The 13,948-nt window shown below is 50.6% G+C and overlaps 1 protein-coding gene across 3 annotated transcripts in view; it reads right to left on the reverse strand.

Moving 5' to 3' along the window:
* The window catches only part of ASTN2 (astrotactin 2), a 362,574-nt gene extending 360,138 nt beyond the window's left edge, over positions 1-2,436 (reverse strand). Inside the window, exon 1 of one of the 3 annotated variants that reach the window (XM_029999952.1) lies at positions 1,989-2,434. In XM_029999952.1, coding sequence (XP_029855812.1) covers positions 1,989-2,316 — 328 coding nt within the window. In that variant the 5' untranslated portion in view covers positions 2,317-2,434. Of the gene's footprint in view, positions 1-955; positions 981-1,988 lie in introns of those variants that run through there. The other 2 variants (XM_029999953.1, XM_029999955.2) reach the window with 2 other exon arrangements.
* Between the last annotated feature and the right edge of the window lie 11,512 nt (positions 2,437-13,948).

The raw sequence follows: 13,948 nt of genomic DNA on the forward strand, positions 1-13,948 counted from the left end.
AACCACTATAGAAAACTCCAGCCTTACTTCCTGCACTAGAAGAACAAGCCAGTGGAAATCATCTGAAGCACTCACCCAGAAAAGAGTTAACTGCGAGTGAGACTCAGTTGCCACACCAGGAGACGGGAAGAAATGCAACAAATTCAAAATATCAGAGCATCCACAGCAATTCATGAGCTAGACCTTGGGGAAGGACAAGTGTTTTACCTTCTCTGGAGGCAACGTGCTGATTAATTTCAGGACCGTGATGAAGCCATCCCACCATGGGCAAAGCTTCCATTTATCTTGCAATCTGCCTGATGCCTGTGGGTTCAGGGAAACAGGAGGGGATGTTTTGGGGTCTTTTGTCCATGAAGAGTCAGCAAAAAAACACAGTTTTGCACAAGACATGCTACATATTCAAGAGTACACGCATAACCAATAACCCAGGCGAGTGAAAGAGAATTTTTTAGACCAAGACATGGTCTCTTTACTGCCAGTCACTCACAGAAACAGGATTTGCTATACAAGATCACGTCTCTGATCTATCAAGACAAATTTCTCTCCTCCAACTTGAGCTATTACCTAAGCTACACACAGAGGGGTTTCTTTGCCTTCTGATATATTTAGATCAGTGCGCAATTCACACCCAGTCCCTAAAGAAACTGTACTCTAATCTGAAAATTCAACTCGGTGAACCATGAAACTTCTTGTTACTTTTAATCACTGTAAGGTAAATGTCATTCCTACTGCATCAAACCTTTGATTTTTCACTTTTATTACTTGAAATAGAGTATCTGGTTTGTTTGGGATTTTTGCAGTTGACCAACCGTGTCTAAGGAAGCCACACTGCAAAGCCAGAACCCCAGAGGCTCAAGAAGTACCATCAACTTATTTATTACAGGCGCTTGCTACAAGAAAGCTTCACAGAAGGTAAAATGAGAGGACCGGGAGACACGGACAGTCATTCTCCTACCCTGGCGCATCGCATGCAGTGAAAGGCAGTCACTTCCACAAGGCGTGGGAAGGGACTTGCGGTAGGTGCCCACCAGCTCAGCCTGGGCGCGGGCACACCTCGACACGCCTGACGCACGCAGGGCGATGCGCTGGAAGTCACAACCCTGCGGTGTCAAGCAGCGTCTCGGAGCCGAAGTTAAGCAGGTACTCGAATTATCCTAGCTTCAGGCACCGAAAAAGCAAAAAAGCTAGTGGATAAAGAAGGGATCAACAAAAAACCTTCGGTGACCTGGCAGAGTAAACACCGCGCTGTCCATACGGCATTCTGAACAGCTCCCTTGCAGGATCCCCAGGCTGATTAAGGCACAGAAAAGGATAAAAGTGACAAGAGGCAGCTCGGGCAGCCCATCTGAGACAACAGGATCCGGCACCAAGGCGAAAGTACGACAACAGAATTATTTCTAGTCCCATCCCCCTCCCCACAAAAGCTGAGATAGGAGGAAAGTCTGCAGGCGTTCGCCACAGACCCAGGCGCTGGAGTTGTGCGTGGAGCAAGAGGGAGCTTCGAGAATTAAGACGAAGCATTTATAAAATTAGGCTCTGGCTAGAAAAACAGCCTCTCCCGTTCTCCCAGCCTCGGCGGTACCTCCTCCAGGGCTAAGCGTTCAAGTTGGAGCACAAGAGGCAGCACCCATCACTTTTACAGCCTGAGCGGAGACGCTTTACTCCCAGGGCTTTTAAAAGGCAGGAGCCCTCAGGCCCTGCTAAAAAAATCCCTCCCCAGCAGGAAAAAAAAAAAAAAAAAAACCACCAAAACCCCCAAAACACAGGGTGCAGCAAGGGCAGGGTTAGAAAGCTCCAAAACACAACCAGGCTGTCCGCGCTGAGGGGAGGGTGAACGAAAATCCCGGCGCAGCAGGGTGACGGCCGGGAGCCGGCTGCCCGCACCGGGATGCTCCGCGACCCGGGGAGGTGCGGGGCGGACCGGGGGCGGGGGGGGGGCTCGTCGGGACGGGACGGGACGCGGCGGGGGAAGCGGTGCGGACGCCTACCCAGGGTGAAGAAGGGCAGCTCGGTGTTGTCCAGGTCGTCCTGCACGGCGACGCGGCCGGGCAGCTCGCTGCGGACGAAGAGCAGCAAGCGGGAATCGGCGGCGGCGGCGGCGGCGGCGGGCGGCGGGGCTCCGCTCCAGCTGATGTCGTTCTCGCGGAGCACCGGCAGCGTGGACACCGTGACCGTCTTCACTCGGCAGGGACCGGGGGGTTCCCGCGACGCCGCCGCGCCGGGCCCGCCGCCCAACATCACCGGCAGCAGCAGCACCAGCACCACCGCCGGCGGGGGAGGCGAGGCGGCGAGGCGGCGGCGCGGCGGAGAGGCCATGCCGGGCCGGAGCCAGGCGCAGGAGAGCCGAGGGGAGGCGAGCCGAGGGGAGGCGAGCGGAGCCGGGCGCACTGAGCCGCCCCAGCCCGCCGCCGCCGCCGCCGCCCGGCTCCGCCTCCCGCCCCGCCCCGCCGCCGCCGCCCCCCCCCCCCCCGCCCGCTCCCGCCGCCGAGTCGCCGTTCCGGGGACCCTCTGCCGCTCCCCGGCGGCCGAACGGCGGCGGGCGGAGGATGGGCCGGGGCCGGGGAGGGGAGCACCGCCGGCTGAGCCCGCCCCGGCGCGCCGGGGCACGGCTCTCGCCCTGGCGCTTCAACGCCGTTAACTCCCGCCGGCCCCGCGCTACCTGTGGCGGCCCCTCCGCTTCTCCGGCTCGGCACCGGCCCACCAGCCCTCACGGCCTTGCCCTTGCCCCCCTTCCCCTTCCTCCGTTCCCCCGGCCCGCGCTCTCCCTCTGCCGTTGGCTCGCCCCCGCACGGCCGCTGCCCGGCGCCCGTCGCCGCCTCCTCTCCTCGCTCGCCGAATCCAGCTCTCCCTGCCGCGTCCGCCCCCCCACCCCCGGCAACGGGATCGGGCTCCTCGCCCTAGACCTGCAGGCTACCCCTCCCTTTCGGGCAATTGCCGGGGTGCGAGAGCACAGAAATGTGCTTTCTGTGAGCTTTGACTAGGTGTGAGGCTTTCGTTAGCGAAGAGGCACCTCCGGCGTCCAGGGCACGGGATGGTGGCTTTGCAGTGCAAGCCTGGAGGAGACAAACCGGTGACCTCCAGCAAAGATCTTTGACCTGGTCTTTAACAGCCGCCGTTGACGTGGGAGCCAGAGAAAGACACGATGCTGAGGTCTGCTCGCAGATTCCGGCATCTGTCCATTGCACCGGTGCCACCTGAGGGCTGGAGTTGGCGCTTGGAGACAAACCAGGTGAGCTCCACTGCCGCGCTTTTGGGTCACGCTCTGCCTTGAGCCGCGATGGAGCCGAGTGGCTCTTCCAGTGGGTAAGCTGGAACGATGGGGATTAGTTTGGAGGCAAACCCTGTCCCTACCGGCAAAACGGACTCGGCTAACCCCAGCCCCAGAGCCGCGTGGACTCCTGCCCACAGTTGGGCATGACTAACCGAGACGAGCAGAGGCAGCCTACGGTAGTTATGAGTCAGTGACTCACAACAACAATTTCTTAGTGGCTGCTAATCTACCTGATTTTATTTGTAGGTGTACGTATAAAAGAAGATGTCAAAACCCTACCAAAGCACGCTTAATGCTCAGGCTTATATTATTTCCACAAGCTAATTAAGATCAATTCATCACATGCCTATTGAGGCAAAACAGCCTTCTGAGATACCTAGGTCATCAAATGTTAAAACCACAACAAGGGCAGAATGGCAAAGAATGTGAAATCCAGCAAGTAAACAGCTCAAGCCCTGCTCCCAGGGGCCAGTCCCCGCTCCAGGAGCAGCCACGGCTCCAGCTCGCAGCCTTAACAAGCTGCAGCCTTCGCCGTAAGGTGTGAGTACGGTGCCTATTTCCAGCTACAGGAATAGAGAGAAACCAACAAGTGCTCACCAACAGGCAACTAGTTACAAAATGCGTAATGTGGGACCCCGCTCTGCCTAACTGGGAGGGATGACGTTTCCAGGCATGCTGGAAAAAAGAATCAAGCAAAAATGCAGTCCTAAATGTCAGCAGTTAGTTGGGAAAACTGTAATAGAAGAAAAAAAAAGAGTTTCCCCTCATTTATTTTTTTTTAAAGGGGGAAGGATAGATTTTTGGACTGGCTTAGGCTGTTGTCAGTATGTGTACTAATTTTCAGGCATTAGCAGGGTACGTGCCGATTTCTTTTTCCTAGTTTTGAAAATTCTTTTAGGCAAAAAAAGAAACAATACTGCATAGAAACACAAAATTACACACTAGTAGGCAGTATGTCTAAAAAGTGAAGTACATTTTTTATATTTTTTTTAGAACTGGAAATCCTGAAAAAGAAAAACATCTATTTCTGTTTAAGGCCCCATCCCTGTTACTTAGATCTCCTTATAGCCCCCTTGCTGCACAACTCTGTGTGCCATAAGTAGAGACTTTTTTTGCTGTCGGGTACCAGAGGATTTTGGCAAGAGGTTGTCCTTGGGGTGGGAATGGGATCCAGAGATACCAACTGCTGTCACAGCTCTGGGCAGCATGCTTTGGGGTGGGGGGGGTTCTTCTTTAGTTTTGCCGTGGATCCGGCTGACTTGGAGGGGAGGACACATGGTTTAGGTGTATCCAGATTTCCTCTGATTGAGAATATACCATCGAGGACCGAGGTGAATGTTTTTCAGGGTTTAGAGCTGGCAAGCAACTGTCAGGAGACATGGGTTCAAATGCCTGCTTTGCTGCTGACTGACTCTGGGTGAGTCCTGAGGTACTAGAAAATAAAGCCAAGACAGACCTCGGCGGTTGTCTTGTCTGTGCCCCTACTTAAAGCTCTGAGCAGCTCTACACATACCATTCAATCCTATTTTGCCTTGCTGTCTGTATTCACCAAGTACCGCGAGCAACTGTCTTCTGAGCAGCACTCTGAGATCTTTGCAAGTCCTCCTGTACAAACACGGACACAATGATAAAGGGGAACGTTCTGCAAACGGCTCTGTACATTCAGCTTCAATTTAGCCCGGTGTAAATGCAAATCTCTGTTCTTCTTTTTGGGAGAAAAGGATTCCACCTGCTTTTTAGTTCCAAAGAACTTAGCTAAACAAAACTTCACTGTTTGAAAACAACCAATGATATTTCCAAAGGCAAATATGTTAGTCCTGGTTTACAACTGAGGTAACGGATTTCTATTACCCCCCACTGAGCAGCATTCAACAGAGAAGTAAATGGCACAAACAGGGTAAAGCACATCGCACTGAGAAAGTTTCACTGGCTAGCAAAACGTTCTAGGAACACTTACAGAAGCTTGCTTAACCTTGCTAATTTTGGGATACGTTAAGTCCATACAAACTGTGGATTTTCAAGCCAATTGCATAGTCTATAACCCAGATTTCTATTTCTAAATGAGGCCCATTTTTAATTTCATCTCCTTATGCTTCATGGATCCAGCCTTTCCTCAGGGAAGTCAGCAACTGCCTGACCATCGACTTCAATAGCGTTGGGGCCAAGAAACCGGCAAAAACTGCCGTTCCTAGCAAAAACTCCGGGATGAAAATGGAAATTGTCTTACAAGTGAAAACACGTTACACTGACAAGACCCATCTGGGTAGGGTGTGATGGGGGGATCTGACAGGTTGTCAGGAGACATCGGCTCCGTTCTCACCTCAGCTGCTAACTGACTGTGCAGTCTGGGGGCAAATCCCTTCTATTTTCTACCCTTGGGGTTTGTATCCTCTTACATACAGAAACTCAAGAAAGTAATTAGTTGTTACCATAATAGATAAAAAGAGATGCTGGGGGCTGTGGAAATCATATCTGTAACAGTCCCAAGCATGGGGTTTTTTGGTACGAAAACCGCAGGCATTCTCAGCACGAGCTGGGAGTTTCTCCACTATTGAGCAGCAATAGCAGGCTGTTATCAGGTGGAGCAGCCTCTAGAAGTAGGCAGAGCATATGTTGTGTGTCATGTGAACTAGGAACCTTGGCTACACTGAACTATGCCTACCTTATGTCTGCATCTGCCTACATTTATTCCCCGTTTTCACCTGAGTGGATATTTTTTAGCAGGAACTTTGAGACACTCTTCAATTTACTTCTTATTCCCAAGCAGAGCAGCTCAGCCCTGGGGTCATTTTCTTCTGTATGACAATGCCCTAAGTGGGATTCAGGCAAACCCCATGTGGAGAACTTTGTGCAGACCTCTAGTTGGAAAATGCTTAAAATATCTATACTATCTAAGTTTAAAAAGGATTGGGGGGGGGGGGAAAGCCATTCTCATTTAAAGGGTCACAGATGAAGCATTCTTCGACTTTCAATCCTGTGAGCTGGATTTCTGGACACCCAGAACTAATGCATCTTTTACCAGCTGGCACAGAGGAGAAGGTTATTGCAAAGATATCAATAGTGACTTTCTGAAGTGGTTTTCAATTGGCCCCATTACCAAAGATATGTACATACAGCAGCAATCATTAAAATGCACTATGTATTTACAATATAGTGAACAATTTATGTCTGTAATGCATATCGCAAATCCTACTGCTAGCAAGTGGAGGAGAAAGTCAGTCACATAGCTATGATGTAATCGGAGGCTTATATTTCACCCTGCAAGAGTCACATCAGCATCAATAACTTCACTAGAGAAGTGAGAAGGGGTTTTTATATTCTGAAGGAAACACCACAAAATTAATTTTGTTTCTAAGCTGCGGTGTACAAATGCTGGTCCGCAGCCATATGGTATCTGACTGTGGTCGACAACCACATTGCTCAAGCTGTGCTTTTGTCAGCTCTCGCAAGCAAAGCAAGAGACAGGCTGGGTCAGCAATTCAGAGAAACACCTCCTGGGAGAGCGAGCAAGGGGATGCAGAAAAGTGCCCATTGCAATTCAGTAGGTGACGTTCTTGCTTCTAGGTTAATAGCGAGCCAACAGGCCCCTCACTGTGCTCAAAGCTGCAGGAGATGTTGTCTTTCTGACATGGCATCAAACTAGGAACTTCCTGACCACTTCCAGATAAGCACCCTGAGGGGACGCTCTGCTAGCTTTAGTTTCCCAGCTTTTGCAGCCAGGCGCAGCTGAATTTCCTCCTCCCTTCTCAACTACAAGTAGTCGATTCCTACCTTTTACCGGACAGCCGTGAAACGCTGCTGTGTGCTGGGAAGCAGCCCCTGGGCTCAGTTCAGAAGGGCCTGGAGTGGTAACAGGGGCCTGCGTAATTTGTACAGCCAGCAAAGGCTGTTAAGCATTTTGGGTTGAGGTGCAGACTAAACGGTTACATTACAAACAACAGCCTTGACTTACCCAGGTGGGAAGGTTGTGGTCAGGTGCCCATCACCATGGCGTCAGGGCATTTTCTAGTTTTCCTTCTCTGAGTGGTATCGTCCTGCGCTACCTCCCTCTTTATAACTCACCCTGGAGCACGCTGGGGTTTTAGCCAGATGTTACTTGTGTACGGTATCAGCAGCGTGCTAGGCACGTTCAGCACCAAAGCCACACCGAAAAGGGACCTTGCACATCCTAAGGCAAGCCCTTACGTAGGCACCCGAAGTCAGGCAGGTGCCTTGCTGCAAGTTCCCTCCCCAAACAGCCCCCTTGCCAGAGGGAGGCATGGACCAGCCCGGCTAACAGCACGCTGAAGGAGGAAGGGAGAAGCCAGGCACGACTGGAAAGCAGCCTGTTGCTTGAGCCAAAGTCCAGGGAATGAGGCGGTCCCTTCCCCTCCGTCAGTACCAGGTAGCCAGTCCATCACCCTTCGACACGCTTTCGTGAGCATTAGCAGCCTCCAGCGTGGCTCCTCTCCTTCCCAAGATGAAAGAAACTTTAAATGCATGTAACTCTTGCACTCTACTTAATTAATCAGTTTTTGCATTACAAGTGAAACTTCTTTGATGCATGAAATATTAAGGAGCTGTGAAGGGAGGGGAAGGGGAGGGGGGGAGGTGTTGGCTTTCACTGCTTAAGAGGTGGATGGGCTAAGGGACCCAGAGGCTAAACTGCAGACGGTGCATCTGCAGCAGGACAGTCTGCCCAGATAGATAGATGCCAGCGAGCAAAGGATTTCCCCTGTACTTCTTGCCTCTCAAGTAGATGATTTTTACTCCACGTTCAAGCCTCACGTGCGCATCAAGGTTTGTTCACACAGGCGCAGGAAGGGGACAGTGCCTGATTAAACTTTCATGAAAAATAATCTCTGGTTGATTCATTGTTTTTTATCTCCTGATGGCTGCAAGAAAGTGAAGCGAAATGAGTCTTTGCTGAAAAGAAACAGCTCTGTTCTAGAAAAGCCAGACGGGCTTTTAGTCAGCTGAGACTCTCCCAAAGGATATGTGAGTAGTTATCCATGTTACAGGTTTGCAAGTGCCATTTCCACACTGAACTATGAAGGAGAGAAAGAAATCCACACATGTCAGTGTGGATATTACAGCAGCCTTCGATAGTGCACAGTGAGAATTCAGTGCCACAGTACCAGGAGTGTACGACACCAGAGAACCACTCTGCTCTTAAAAAACAAAAAAAAGGAAAAGGAAAAAAAAACCCCAAACCAAAACAAAACCCCCTTTTCTCCCAAACCACCGCACTTGATCAAAGTCACCTGTCAGCTCTGCCCAGGAGTCCAAAGCAGAACCCAGAGTCTCTTTGCTTTCCACCCTGCTCCTTCCGAGCTGACTCATTCATGAGCTGGGTTGGCTTCTGAAAAAGCATCCGTCAGATCAGACCTGCTTGTACACAGCCACCAGTCCCTCCAGAGCATCACGATGGGCCTGGCTGCTACGCAGCCCCAGCCAAGCAGCCAGGTAACAGGTTCTTCATAAACAAATGGTGGTGGTGTAGCCTGCATTAGCTGTATAAAGGGTAATAAATGAATAAATGGGTTAATTATATCTACCACAGAATTTAATTAGACCATCTCTGTTCACTCTGCTTCAGCCAGGATCTCAATTATAAATCTTTATTTTCAAGGTTTTACAGCTCGGACATAAAAATTTGCTCTGGGCTTAAACATGACACACAAGGTCTTCCGTTCAGGGACTGCTCCAGTTTTTTTAACCAATCTTTTTTAAAAAGGTCAGGTTGGGGGACCAGATGGCTCGAGGGGAAGGTAATGAAGATGCAGGGCTTTTCTGAAAGAGGTAGCTGGCTGAAATTGTGGGCAGCTTAACGGAGCTGAGGCATTATTAAAGGCTGCTGGGTGAAACCGCGCTCGACTCTCGCTGGTCTCTGACAGGCAGGAGTCCTCACTGCAGAGTGAAGCTGGGGCTCCTGCTAACTGGCATCCCCGCTCCCCATCCGCAGAGACCACGGGCTGCAGGGGCTGGGGAGGGCGGTCCCCCAGCCCCCCCAGGCAGCCACGGCAGGGCCAGGCAGGGGAAGCTCACACACCTGGGTCCCACACAGGGAATGCGCTCCAGGGCTGCCAGGTGCGTGCTTGCCGCTTCCCCCAGTGCAACCAGAATCGCCCCTCTCCTCCTCCTTTTCAAAGTCCTGCTCCCAGGGGAGGAGGCAAACTGGGGGAGCTAGGGTAGCTGGAAAAAACAGGAGGCAAATTAGAAAGTATTCCACTTTTTAAATTGTTATGATTTTGAAGGTAATTTAGGACCTGCCTTCTGCTTTCTGGAGTTGACAGTATTGAAATCCAGTACTTCTGTCTCGTTAAATGCGCTCTGAAATATTCTGATCATTTTAAAATGTCGATAGTGTTACAGAAAAAAACCCAGAAAACATGTTTACCAGCAGCAGAAGCATCTACAGTCTCAGGTCACATCCTCATTCAATCTGAGGTATGCGATTTTTTTTATTCCCTCATTGAGTTAATTAGTTGATTTGCTTTTCCTGCCCTGTGCCAAACCCCCACCTCCCTCTGAGTGAAAACAAAGATTGCCAGCAGGGACCAGGTCTCAGCAGCCAACCCCGCTGCCAAGGCTCCTCACCCTGCTAGTAAAGACTGTCACCAGGCTGTCTGTCCCCCTGCATAAGAAGGGCCGGTCATCCTGTCTATAGGCTCAGTATATATTTTTAGGAGCACTGCAGATGCCTGTTCATTTTCTACAAGCTTTGGTCACCCTGGCATATCAGTGTGTTTTGCAAAGATTTTTTCCAACCACTCCCCCCCCCAGTAATGTTGTTCTGCACATACTACGTGTCCTAAATACATACTCACTTGGTAAACTGGAACAAATCTGTTGGGTAAGTCAGACTCCAGTACTGCTGAATACATATTTAACCAGCAGATCACAACAGTTTATTGTCTGGTTGGTGCACCATAGAATTTAACCCTTAGGAAACATTGGCATGCATCAGGCAGCCAAATTACTGCTCAGAAGGCTATGATATATAGCACGAATTACCGGTAATAAAGAAAAAGATATATGGGATGGATTAATCAAATCATAAATTTCTTAAATCTCTATGGCAGTCCATAAATCAAATTTGGCTGTATGTTTCTGGCCCTTATTCAATGTATAATATGAAGCATAGATGACCTACATGTACAGAGCAGATTTTTTTTTTTTTTGGTGGCCAGTTGAGAAAGCCTGGTTAAATAATCAAAGCAAACAAAGACCTTTTCTAAAAAGGTCATGTTCATGTATTTCAAGCTGCACCATTGAAAATGTATGCACTTTTTGGAAGGTAAAAGGTGTATGTTCCCACACCAAGAGTTAAACCAGACCCAGAACAGATGCTAATGGACCAGGCTAGACATGGCACAGCTTGGATCAGCTCTAGCTTCATGAGGCAGAGACAGGTTTTCCCTAAGCACAGATGACTATCCTAGCCAGGCCTACCAGCCATCCTGATTTTTTTAGGTGTTTGCCCCATTTTGTGTGCAAAGCAGCTGGAAACCCTAGAACAGAATGTACTTCTGGGAGCCCAGCAATCACCAGCCCCATCACTACTGCGGTTCAGCTGCATCTCAAAGAGGTCACACTCCCTCCAGGCTGATTCAAAAGAAATACATGACAGAGGGGAGCGGAATATCTGTCTTGTGCCCTATCCTTATTTCCATTAAAAACTATCACTTGGAATCATCCCTTTACGCCTAAGCCCTCAGCGAGCTCAGACTGACCCTTGTTTCTAGCCCACTTAGAGGCACAATTCCCCAGCTCCTGCACCTATTAACCTGCTGCTGGTTTTATGTGCAGAGAGGAGGCCTCCGATAAGACTTCTTCCATCCCTACCCCTCACAGGAGCCCTGCCTAACACCACCAACCCTTGCCTCGGGACCTTTGCTGCCCCAGTCAAAACTGGATTCACAAGCTTGCCATCGGACAGGCTGCCTCGCCTTTGAACATCTCAGATGTTTTAGTGCGAGTTCTTAACAAAATAAGAGTGACAATGTGCTCAGAGTGAGCCTGCTCCGCAGCCCAAACATCAATATGTATTTACCAGAGGGAGCAGCAGGCTTTAGAAGTTCGATTTCTTTTTGACTGTCCACGAGAGACATGAAACAAGGAGATTAAACGCCAGGAATAAACACCTATAAATAAAACTGACTATTTAAATCCACCAAAGCCAGGACATTTGTCATGAAATCTCCTGCTCTCCTTCAACACCAGCACAGCAGTGCTTCTGATTTTGTTTACAGCTGCACAGGACAACAGAGCATCCACCTTCACTTTGAACCTGGCTGTTGCTCTGCCAGGCTGTGTGAAGCCCTTAGACACTAATTATCAAAGTCCTGCCTTGACCAAGAGACTGCAGCTGTGGATTATTGGTGTCGTGTGTCGTCCCCCCCAGCTTCTCCTTTCTCTAAAGGAAAGTGAAAACACCCACTGAAAAAGCCCATCTGCTTAAAACCTCTGACAAAGCTTAACCTGAGCCTAAGTGGGAGAGGGTTAAAAAAACCTGAGATGCTTTTTCTCCAAAGCCAGGCACAGGGGCTGCAGCAGGGAATTTGCAGGCTGCGTGTCTGGCAGCAGATGCCCTCTGTTGGCATCTTTTAGAAATATGATTAGATACGCAAGCTGGTGGCTCAGATCTTTGCAATTCGCCCACTGTTTATCCTGTGCTGCGTGGAACGGCCCTTAGTGCTGGGTCTAATCTAAAAGCACAAACTAAACAGCAGCCCCTGCCCCGGTGTGCCCGCCGGCTCAGTCACAAGCAGTGCCCCTGTGCTCCGAAGAGAATATTTGCACACCCTTTGCAGCGCAGCAATGCTAACAGCATGGAGCAGGGAGCTCCAGAGTCTTCCTACCTCGCTCCTGCTCTGGCTGGGAGCTGTAGGGAGATGCTCGTCGCTCACTTTGCCGGGGTACGTATGGTCTTCCTCAGCGGATGAAGAGGCTCTGTGGTGCTGGAGCAGCTTTCTGCAGGGATCGGCTCTGTCAGCAGCTCCACAAAGAGCATCTGAGCAAAGGGAGAACAAGGGGAGAGGAAAGTAATGATGCACAAGCAGGGTCACAGACATCGAGTTTGCAGATGCTGGTTTTCTCCTCCAAACCCCTTCAAGCACACATATAAAAAACCCAAACATACAGCAATCACCTTTCACAGCTGTTGCCGCTGCCACAGGCCAACAGGTTGAGAAACTGCTTTCCTGTGACAGAGCTTTCTCCTGCCCCACGCACCCCAGAAAGCAAGTTCTGCTAGTGCCTTCTGGTAGACCTCGTGGCCTAAGGAGGATGAGCCCAGCAGAAGGGTCCTGGTCAGATAGCCAGCTTGCAGGGAGGGCTCATGGCACTGTGATAAACCTCCTCAGTGCATCTGGAGGTCACCATGACACATGTGGAAGGGCACATCCCTCCATGGAGAAAGGCTGTGCATGAAGAGGTGGTCTGGAGGGCTCAGCTCCACTGGGCAGCATTGACCTGCAAGGAAGAACCGACCTGGGGATCCCTGCCCTGACTCAGCCCCATCTCACAGCTTCAGTACTGCTGATTTTGCCTTGCCTGCTGCCTCCCTGCCCACCGAGATGCTCTGGTCAATGACCAGTGAGGCAGGTGGCACTTCTGGCTCCCACATCCAGGTGCCATGAGGGCTGGTGCTCCTTCAGCACCAGAGGCCAAGGGGCTGTTGTGGCCCTCAGCCCATCCCACTGTACCTGAGCAGGGCACTGGGCCAGCTGCTGACAACCCACAGCATCAGGGAGGTTTGTAGCGACAAGGCAGGTCCAGCATCCATCCAGGAGGCCAGTTGGTGGGACAGGACACAGAGAAGCAGCACAGCCATGAGAGATCTAGAGACAACCCCATGCACAGCCCAAGGGAGGCTTAAGTACTTGGTCTGGGCTTAAATACCTTTTTATTTCTTTTTATTCCTTTTTATTAGTTGGTGGAGACATAGCTGCTATTTTGTTGATCACATCCATTGGGATCTGATGACGTCCTTTTACAACTAGATTCTCTAGCCGGGATGCAATATCTTGCCACAGTGCGGCAGCCCAAATGGGTTTACCTCTGCGCTGCCAGTTGCTCTGCTTCCATTGCTGTAACCACCCCCACAGGGCATTTGCCACCATCCATGAGTCAGTATAGAGATAAAGCACTGGCCACTTTTCTCTTTCAGCAATGTCTAACGCTAGCTGGATGGCTTTCACCTCTGCAAACTGGCTCCATTCACCTTCTCCTTCAGCAGTTTCTGCAACTTGTCGTGTAGGACTCCATACAGCAGCCTTCCACCGCCGATGCTGTCCCACAATGCGACAGGACCCGTCAGTGAACAGGGCATATTGCCTCTCATTTTCTGGCAGTTTATTATACAGCGGGGCTTCTTCAGCACGCGTCACCTCCTCCTCCGGTGACATTCCAAAATCTTTGCCTTCTGGCCAGTCCGTGATCACTTCTAAAATTCCTGGGCGACTGGGGTTTCCTATGCGAGCCCGTTGTGGGAGCAGGTGAGGTTGGTCCGGCTGTTAGAGCCCATTAGTCCTCCCAGCCCTGACACTGTGGGAGAGGCTATATAGGCATCTCCTTGGTAGATGATATCCATAATTCAACCTCCAGTGAAGAAGGATACCGATTGTTCCCAAGGACCGATGGTTCCTGTAACGGGGCATGGCCAGGCTTTGGAAGTGTCTCTGTGGCTCTGCA

Source organism: Aquila chrysaetos, chromosome 24, assembly GCF_900496995.4.
Source record: "Aquila chrysaetos chrysaetos chromosome 24, bAquChr1.4, whole genome shotgun sequence".
Classification (NCBI taxonomy): domain Eukaryota; kingdom Metazoa; phylum Chordata; class Aves; order Accipitriformes; family Accipitridae; genus Aquila; species Aquila chrysaetos.